Source organism: Engraulis encrasicolus, chromosome 22, assembly GCF_034702125.1.
Source record: "Engraulis encrasicolus isolate BLACKSEA-1 chromosome 22, IST_EnEncr_1.0, whole genome shotgun sequence".
Classification (NCBI taxonomy): domain Eukaryota; kingdom Metazoa; phylum Chordata; class Actinopteri; order Clupeiformes; family Engraulidae; genus Engraulis; species Engraulis encrasicolus.
In genome coordinates, this window is record NC_085878.1 from 24,734,945 (window position 1) to 24,744,944 (window position 10,000).

General features: G+C 48.7%; 1 protein-coding gene across 3 annotated transcripts in view; it reads right to left on the reverse strand.

Annotated features, from left to right (window-relative positions):
* Positions 1-10,000, reverse strand: part of adamts17 (ADAM metallopeptidase with thrombospondin type 1 motif, 17) — a 171,222-nt gene that overhangs the window by 66,336 nt on the left and 94,886 nt on the right. For all 3 annotated transcript variants that reach the window (XM_063187709.1, XM_063187708.1, XM_063187706.1), the window contains exons 13-14: positions 9,657-9,826; positions 2,657-2,784 (exon numbers count right to left, since the gene is read on the reverse strand). In XM_063187709.1, coding sequence (XP_063043779.1) covers positions 2,657-2,784; positions 9,657-9,826 — 298 coding nt within the window. The remainder of the gene's footprint in view (positions 1-2,656; positions 2,785-9,656; positions 9,827-10,000) is intronic.

Sequence of the window (10,000 nt, forward strand, 5' to 3'; positions counted from 1 at the left end):
TGTGTGTGTGTGTGTGTGTGTGTGTGTGTGTGTGTGTGTGTGTGTGTGTGTGTGTGTGTGTGTGTGTGTGTGTGTGTGTGTGTGTGTGTGTGTGTGTGTGTGTGTGTGTGTGTGTGTGTGTGTGTGTGTTTGCGTGCATGTGTGTATGTGTCTCTTTCTGGCTGTATGTGGTTGTGTGTTTGTACAATCTAATCTCAGTCGGCCAGACAGAGAGAGGATTCTGAGCATTGAATTGTGTGGTTTTGTGTGTGTGTATGTGCAAGTGCGTGTCTATGTGTGTATGTGCGTGTATGTGTGCGTGCGCACATGCGTGTGTGCATGTGTGTGTGTGTGTCTGTGTGTGTATGTGCGTGCGTGCACGTGTGTTTGTGTGTATGTCAGTGTTTGTTTGTGTGTGTGGTATATGACAGCCCAGCAGGGAAGAGAGAGGGACTATGTGACTATGGGACTGTGTCATTAGCCGCCTGCTGTCACAAACACCCCGCCACAGACGGCTCCACACGCCTGTCCTGCCAGCCTCCAAATACGCCCATCCCTCCAAAGAGAGAGAGAGAGAGAGAAGGAGAGAGAGAGAGAGAGAGAGAGAAAGAAAGAGAGAGAAAGAAAGAGAGAGAAAGCTAGCCTCAGAATCCACAAAAATCCTCAAAAAGCCCTTCGCCCAATAAACAGCCCATCCTCCCATCCCTCCATCTCTCCATCCCTCCATCTCTCCATCCTTCCATCCCTCCATCCTTCCTTCTGCCCTCCAAACAGCACCCCCATCTCATCTCTAGGTGACAGCCCTCCGTATGGCTAATATGGACAGGCCTCCACCCACCAAATCCCTGTAAACAACCCAGGCCAGCACACAACTCCATCTCATACATGACCACAACGATGCCTTATTCCACCGAGACAACCATCCATACACAAAGCTGCACACACAATCGTCCACACACAACCCTGCACACAACCATCCATTCACAAACCTGCTCACACAACCATCCTCACACCAACCTGCACACAACCAACTACACACAAACCTGCACACGCAACCATCCGCAAACAAACTGCACGCACAACCATCCACACACAAACCTGCACACATAATACATGTACACAAACTTGCACGGCACGCACAACTGTCCATACACACACACACACACACTGCACACACAACCATCCACACATTAACCTGCAAACTCCATACACAACCCTGAACACACAACCAACCACAGACAAACCTGCCAACCATCCACACAAAAATCTGCCATCCGTCCATGCAGTACACGAACATGCACACACAATCCATCACATAGCCCCCTGCACACCCAGCCATCCAGGCTGCTGTTGCCCAGTGGCCACAGGGGAAATTGGCAGACATGTGCTGCCACCCTATCTGCACCATCATCTGTATCCCATGAAGTTGCACTGGCTATAAATAATCCCATACAGCAGGGAGCAGGGAGGGGAGGAAGAAAAGAGAGATAGAGAGAGAGAGAGAGAGAGAGAGAGAAAGAGAGAGAGTCAGACAGAGAGCTAGAGGCAGAATGTGAACAGGACAGAAAGAGATACAGTAAAGAGAGAAGGGGTGAGAGAGGGAGAGAGAGAGAGAGAGAGAGAGAGAGAGAGAGAGAGAGAGAGAGAGAGAGAGAGAGAGAGAGAGAGAGAGAGAGAGAGAGAGAGAGAGGTGGTGGTGGTGGATAAGGGAGGAGAAACAGGACATGGAAAAGAGAGCAAGAAAGAAGCAGATACATAAAGTAGAGAAGGAGAAAGAGAGAGAACGTAAAACAGAGATGCAGTGGCGGAACAACTCCAAGGAACAAGGCGGAACAAGGCCTCAGATCAAAACACTGATTGGGCCCCCCATACAGCCTGCCAATGTTATAATAAAAGGACCCCCAACACCAATACAGGAGGGCACAAGAGCAAATGCCCTGCATGCCCCCAGGCTATAGTGCCGCCCCTGGAGAGATGGCAAAGCTCTCGTCTGTCCCTGCTGTTCTGACCCCGGCTACCTGTCTGGCCAATTAAACCTCCTCCTCCTCCTCCTCCTCCTCCTCCTCCTCCTCCTAATTCCCTGCCCTGCCCAGACACATAGACTAGTTGGACCAACCACAAAAACATATCAGACATGTGCACACTCACGCACGCACGCACACACGCACGCACGCACGCACGCACGCACGCACGCACACACAAACACACACATGCACACACACAAACACACGCACACACACACACAGTGCTGAGAGTCTGCATGGTGGGCCCAATTACACAGTAGGCTGCACAGTGTACCATGGCGAGGGCTGGTCCTGACAATAGCCTACTCTACTGCATTACACAACATGATCACTAATGACATTGCAATACACTGACAATGGCCTCATATACGAAACGACGTCTTGAACAACGGATAGTTAGATGGTGTGTGTGTGTCTGTGGTTTGCGTGTGAGTTGTAGGGTCTGTGCGTCTGAGTTGCAGGGTCTGCGCAACGTGCGTGCATGTGTGTGGGTGGTTGGGTGGTGCACAACGCAGATGTGTTCTGAAGTACCAACCTGACACCTCCCGTTAACACACAGATCTGAGTTGTAGGGTCCGTGCATGCGTGCGTGCATGTGTGTGTGGGTGTGGGTGTGGGTGGTACACAACGCAGATGTGTTCTGAAGTACCTACCTGACACCTCCCGTTGACACACAGGTCTGAGTCGTAGGGTCCACATGGGGTTCCATCCAGCACCCGATCGGCCACCAGAACTGGAGCATCCCGACCCACAGGAGTACAGAACAGAACACACGGCTTCTCTGCAAAGAGGACACACACATAAATACATTAAAACACACACATAAATTCATTAAAACACACACGTAGGACATAGGACATATCCAACAGTTTCAAACCCCACAAAGTTGGTTTAAATGCTTCTCTGGGAGGGTCGTCCTAGTGTCTTTCTGAAAATAAGCACTGTCATTAAAATGGATGTGTACTTGAGAAAGTTATGTAAATAGTGTTCCTTTAAGACAGTTGACAATATTTCCAAACTGTTAGTTTTACACTACTGTTCTAGTCATTAAACATGTCTACTGCTACACACACACACGCACACACACACACGCACACGCACAGGCACACACACACATATGATATCTAAATCTCGCCTCTTGCTATGCAATCAAACACTATTTCTACAGAATGTCAGCTCTGGGTTCTGCTGGCAGCTAGTTCGGTACAGCCCGGAACACTTTGGACCCTTTGCATATGTGGTAACAGTCATAGCACAAAACACTGTGAATCCTTCACATACTGCATGTGGCAACACACAGGACACTTTGGACCATTCGCATATGTGAAAGTGAAAGCGAAAGCCCATTGGGAAACTCCAACTCCCATTGTCATTGTGACACAGCACTCCACAGCACACAAGTGAACACTGCACACTGCACACTGCACACAACGAAATTGCATTTATGCCTCACCCGTGCAAGGGGGCAGCCCTCAGTGGCGCCCCATGGGGAGCAGTGCGGTGGGACGGTACCATGCTCAGGGTACCTCAGTCATGGAGGAGGATGGGGGAAAGCACTGGTTGATTACTCCCCCCACCAACCTGGCGGGTCGGGAGTCGAACCGGCAACCTCTGGGATGCAAGTCTGACGCCCTAACCGCTCACCCATGACTGCCCAGGCATATGTGGCAACACTCAGAACACAGTAAACTTTGGACCTTGTGGCTGGTTCTGTGTGCACTATGTGGCACTTTGGACCCTATGGCAACACATGGAACACAGAACTGTTTGGACCCAGTTTTGGCTATGTAGCAGAACCTCGGAGCATCCAGAACACTATATGGAATCTTGGTTGCGTGGCCAGGCTCAGACTTCAGTTTGGATGGCAACTGGCCTTTTTCGAGGGTGTTGCAGCTACACCATGGGAGCCTCGTGTTATTTAGACCTTAAGTAAGCGGTGGTGATGGTGCATGAAAGTTGGAGAGAGATCTCTCTCCCGTAACATTTGGAGATTGAAGAGATGAAAGGCAAGATATGCCTGTGCCTGTGTGTGTTTGTGTGTGTGTGTGTGTGTGTGTGTGTGTGTGTGTGTGTGTGTGTGTGTGTGTGTGTGTGTGTGTGTGTGTGTGTGTGTGTGTGTGTGTGTGTGTGTGTGTGTGTGTGTGTGTGTGTGTGTGTGTGTGGTGGGGGGTGGGGGGGGAAACACAGACAAGCAAAATCATTTAAGTGGAGTTCAAAACAAACCTCAAGCTCTTGTTTCTCTTGTGGCTATTGGTAAGATTCAGATGGTACGTGACAGCAAGTACGCGCCTGTGTGTGTGTGTGTGTGTATGTGTGTGTGTGTGTGTGTGTGTGTGTGTGTGTGTGTGTGTGTGTGTGTGTGTGTGTGTGTGTGTGTGTGTGTGTGTGTGTGTGTGTGTGTGTGTTTGTGTGTGTGTGTGTGTGTGTACTGTATGTGTGTGTGTGTGTGTTTGACTGTGTGTGTGCGTGTGTGCGATTGTGCGTGCGTCTCTGTGTGTGTTTGTGCATGTGTGTCTGTGCGTACCAGAATAAGAAGTTTAGAAGACATTTTGTCAGGGGCATTGCTCAAAGTGCCACGGCTAGTGGACGTGAGCAGTGATCAGAAAGATTAAAGAGTGTGAGAATCAAAACATGAAAGCAAGTGCCCTGGTAGACATCAAAATGAGGGCAGCAAGTATACATCAATAAAAAAGAAAAGGAGAGAAAAAAGAAAGAAAGAAAAGAAAACGTGATGCACAAAAAAATCCTTTAAGCACACAGAGGACTGCAAATAGGCCCGCAGAAGCAAAAACCTGCCCCACAGATAAGACTACACTTTGGTTTTTGTTTCCAACAGGAAGAGAACTACACTCTAGACCAGTGATTCTCAAAGTGTGGTCCAGGGATCACTGGTGGTCCGTGACAGAGCTTAGGTGGTCCATGAGGGAATTTTTACTTTTCCAAGACAAGTATGCTATATTTGTAACATTAGTATTTCTTTTTCACCACAATAAGACAGGCTTGCAATGTGAATAAAAAGTAAATGATCTGCATCGAGATTAGCAGAGTCAAATTAGCATCCGTCAACTGTTAATTCAGTTGGGAGGTGGTCCATGAAACATTTTTGGGTGACAAAGTGGTCTTCGGTCTGAAAAAAATGGGAAAACACTGCTCTATACAGCATTCATTGGAGATGGTGTTCAGACACTGTCCACTGGAGATATGCTGCTTAGACATCAGCCATTGGACTGCACCTTTCCCTGGGACGGTGACAGCAGGTTCACAATGTCGCTGCGGCTGCATTGAAATAACCCCACAGATGCTCTTTTGTGAGCCTAATCTTACTCCCTCACCACCTGCTATGTGCTGAATGTTAATTGTAAAGGAATGGCATTTTTCGTCCTCTTCCTTTCTTTCACTTCTTCTTGTTAAAATGGTGCTTGTTTGGGGGAGGTGGGTTGAAGCAGGACTATTGTGGACACACAAGAGAGCATGAAGTTTGTGGGTGCTGACTGTGGCTGATACAGAAACTGGGCCAGCAAACTATGGAGCCTAAAACGGAGCAGAGACGAACGAGGAAGGGCAGGGCAGGACGGGCTGTTTTTTTCTGGTGGAATGGGAAACAGTGGAGCAGCGGGAGTGGATAGGTGGAGAGATGAGGTGATGTGAGCGGGGAGGAGAGGAGAGGAGAGGAGGAGGGGTGAGGTGAGGTGAGTTGGGAAGAGGGGAGGAGAGGAGAGGAAAGGAGAGGAGAGGAGGAGGGGTGAGGTGAGGTGAGTTGGGAAGAGGGGAGGAGAGGAGATGAAAGGAGAGGAGAGGAGGAGGGGTGAGGTGAGGTGAGTTGGGAAGAGGGGAGGAGAGGAGAGGAAAGGAGAGGAGAGGAGGAGGGGTGAGGTGAGGTGAGTTGGGAAGAGGGGAGGAGAGGAGAGGTGAGGTGAGTTGGGAGGAGGAGAGGAGAGGTGAGTTGGGAGGATGAGAGGAGAGGAAAGGAGAGGAGAGGAGAGAAGAGGAGAGGTGGAGAGAAGATGGAGTGAGGTGAGGTTAAGGGAGGTGAGAGGAGGGGAAGGGACGGGAAGGGAGGAGGACCACGGGTCCACCATCTTTTCAGATAAATATATTCCACATCCTGTTATGAACCAAAAAAAGACATCACGTGATGCGAAAAGAACGAGAGAAAAAATAGAGAGAGAGAGAAGAGAAGACATTTGGCATGCAGCTGAAATAATCCTGAGCAGTGACAATAAATGGGTGGGTGGGGGGTTACAGGCTAATTAGAATGTTTCATGAACCGATTGAGAGCGGGAAAGAAAACAAACACGGGATTTCTGGGAAATTATATTCTACAGCCCACACACACACATGTAGCACTCTATCCTGAATGGTTAGTCAGTGGTTCCCAAACTGGGGGTCGGGAACCCCGGGGGGGTGGGGGTCACGGTCCGGAGGTACTGAAGGGGGCTCGTGGACAAAAGAAACGTTACATAAAAACCAGGGGTAGCCCCTTAATGCACGCCGTACCTCCTGTGGCACGCTGTAATAGACATTGAAAGTTAACTACTATAGTACTACACTACTATGACAGTGCACGGGGCCTTTAGTAATACATTACGACTTGGTCATTGCCCTTCTGTTAACAGCTAATTTATAATGCCGTGTCTTAAGGGGTTAACAGCTAACAGTTAACATAATTCCATAATGTGGTTAGTAACAGCATTCACTTGTATGGTTAATAGATGTATTTGCTGTCCTGTGGATTGCCAGGACGATTTTGTCTCCAATAATATTGCAAGGTCGTCTATGGTAATGGTCTGCTAATATTGCTGGAAAGACTAGATAGTCTAAGACTATGGTGGGTGGAGGTGGGGGGGTCACGAAAGTCCACAGAACCACTGGGCTAAGTCATGACCAAGGAGAGATATATAGATAGGAGGGCTTACTCACGTCATAACAGCGTAGTACGAAATGATGGCGAGGGGAGTACGGAAATTGTATTCTTCTTCTACGGTCAGTATTGGAAGCATCAGGGAAGCATGCAATGCCACTTCCGCGAGGGTCGGAGTGTGGAACAGGTCATAGGACAGCGTGAATGTTTGTCAGCTGTCCTTAATTACCCCCAACAATTACTGCTGACCAACAGCTGCAGTTAATTTGGCCACAAATTATCCATCATGGTGTCGCCCCCACTGACCATGCGCAAGAGAGTACGGAAATTGTATCCATCGCACCCACTGACCAATGACCATGCGCAAGAGAGTTCATTTTCCATCCACTCGTGTCCTCAGGCAACGCCCCCGTACTACACCGTGGCCAATGCATTTCCCCCCGAGAGATTGTTCTTCTCTGTCGAATTTCTTTGGTCATGACCACCACACACATCACTATTACAAGGAGAGAGGGCAGGGAGGTTGTTATTATTTTATCATAGTAACCATTTGTGACCATAAACTCATATCAGAAACCAAAAAAATAATGACGCAAATACTTGGAGGAGGAATTAAAAGATAAATACGGGGAAAACATCCCGAATGCTGTCACCATTGCGAGAAAAACATGACAGGAATAATCTACTTCAAAGCCCTTAGCAATTGGAAGCCCCCAAAGCTATGCTTTGCTAAGCTGGTTCGCGGCGGCTACACAGCTAAGTGCGCTGGCACCGTGGCTCTTCGGAGCGGATGTGGCCAAGAGTGCTATTTGTTACTTAATTCTTATAATATCATCGCTGTGTGTCAGCCTCTGTCTCTCTGGGGGACGGCAATAAAAGTTATCCCGCAAATCTCCGCGCAGGATAAACAGCCGTGACGGAAGGGGGGACACGTCTTGATTTATTTTGGTTGAATGAACGGAGAAGAGAGGGAGAGAGGGAGGGAGGGAGAGAGGACAGAAGGAGGAGGGATGGAATGGGGGGAGAGTAGGGAAGAAAGGAGGGATCGATGGACTGAGGGAGGATGGAAAGAATTGAGAGATAATGGAGAGAGGAGGGGTGGGGAGAGAGAGCAATAGAGGTGGGATACTCTTGAGTGGGGCCTGAGTAAAACTGGGTTAGTAGATTTAAATGATGTCCTCCGCCCTCCCCCTCCTCCCTCCCTCATCCTGTCAGAGTATCTCTCTCTCTCTCTCTCTCTCTCTCTCTCTCTCTCTCTCTCTCTCTCTCTCTCTCTCTCTCTCTCTCTCTCTCTCTCTCTCTCTGTCTCTCTCTCTCTCTCTCTCTCTCTCTCTCTCTGTGTAAATAGTCATCAGAAGGAGGACTGCCTGTGATGGAGCAGGCTATATTGTTGTCTGCCGGATGGTTCTGTGTGGCTGTTGATGTGTGTGGGTGTGGATGTGCTGAGAGAATGTGAGTATGTTAGTTTGAGAGAGAGAGAAAGAGAGAAAAAATAGAGAAAGGGAGAGGGGAAAAGTGTATGTGCGCGCACGTGTGTGTGTGTGTGTGTGTGTGTGTGTGTGTGTGTGTGTGTGTGTGTGTGTGTGTGTGTGTGTGTGTGTGTGTGTGTGTGTGTGTGTGTGTGTGTGTGTGTGTGTGTGTGCGTGTCTGCATGCACGTGTGAGTTTGCTTGTCTGCGTCTTTGTACGAGTCTGCACGTGTGAGTGCATGCGTCTGTGTGTGTATGTGTATGTGTATGTGTATGTGTATGTGTGTGTGTCTGTGAGTGTGTGTGAGCTCATGTGTGCCTTTGCACGTTTTTGCAAGTGTGCAGATGTTTACTTGGACACCCGAGTCGGAAAGTTACCGCAGGAATATTGTTTGTTGATCTCACTAAGGCTCTCCTCAAGACTGCCGGCCGCAATCTGTTTTCCTTAGCGAAATGCAGATTGTGTCCAGATTTGATTTGTTTTGTAGTCTGAACAGCGAAAGCAGAAATCGAATCCAAACCACACTTAGGAGTTGGTCTGAAACGTGATTCCAATCTGATTTTTTTCCCCCTCTGTTTGTTTTCACAAGGGTCCCTTTGCTGCTACGGGTTTGCGCCGTCCAATCAAACGTCGAAATGTCTAACACATCACTCACAACGTGACATGTAGCAACAACACGCAAATCCAGAGTGACAGATACGCTTGGACACGGGCGGCTACTGGCCGGCGAACGTACATTTGTTCTGGCAGCGGCGTGTGTGTACGTTCTGTGTGATTTGACAAGGGGCTTGAAAGGTCAGATGTCGGACCGGCTCAGACTGCTGTTTTGCTTTTCGTTAGAGGGGAAAGCTGAATAACCAACGTGCGTACATAGTTACAGACATCATTACATTACCACCGCAGATCGTTTGGTGATGTCTGGACAGGACACACAGATCCAATCAGATGGTTTGCAAATAGCAGCAGGGTAGACGGGCTGTCAGGGAGGTTTGATGTGATACTAATCTGATTGAGACTTTGCTTTAGGTCTCCTCTCCTCTGCACGCTTGATGAAATATGTATTTTCAGAAAGTATGTATTATTTATAAAATATTACTTTGGTCATGTGTGTGTGTACTGTACTGTATGTGTGTGTGTGTCTGGGTTATACACTACTTTCATCATGAAGATATAAATCGTGTGTGTATGTGTGTGTGTGTGTGTGTGTGTGTGTGTGTGTGCGTGCGTGCATGCGTGTGTGTACACTTGCACATGTGTGTGTGTGTGAGTGTATGCGCATATTTGAGTGTACAGTGCATGTGTGTGTGTGCGTAGTAGTCTCACCATCATTGGTGACGGCGGCCCACATGCTGCTCTTCTTCTTGTTGCTCTGGCGGTCGTGGGACTGGCACTGCTGGTCCCTGAAGGACGGGTTGCCCTTGGCACACGGCGGACCCTCACACGCCTTGTGCTCCACACTGGCCTTCTGGCAGTGACGTCCTCCAGGCCCCGGGCTGTGGAAAACAAGATAGCACAATTAATATGTTGAAGTATAACCTTTATCCGTTAATATCAGACCCCATTGTCACATGTGCTATGTGCAATCCTTCTGGCAGTGACGACCTCCAGAACCAGGGCTACGGAAGACAATTAATTAGTAGAGACAAGCTGATTGTGTGCTCGGTAGA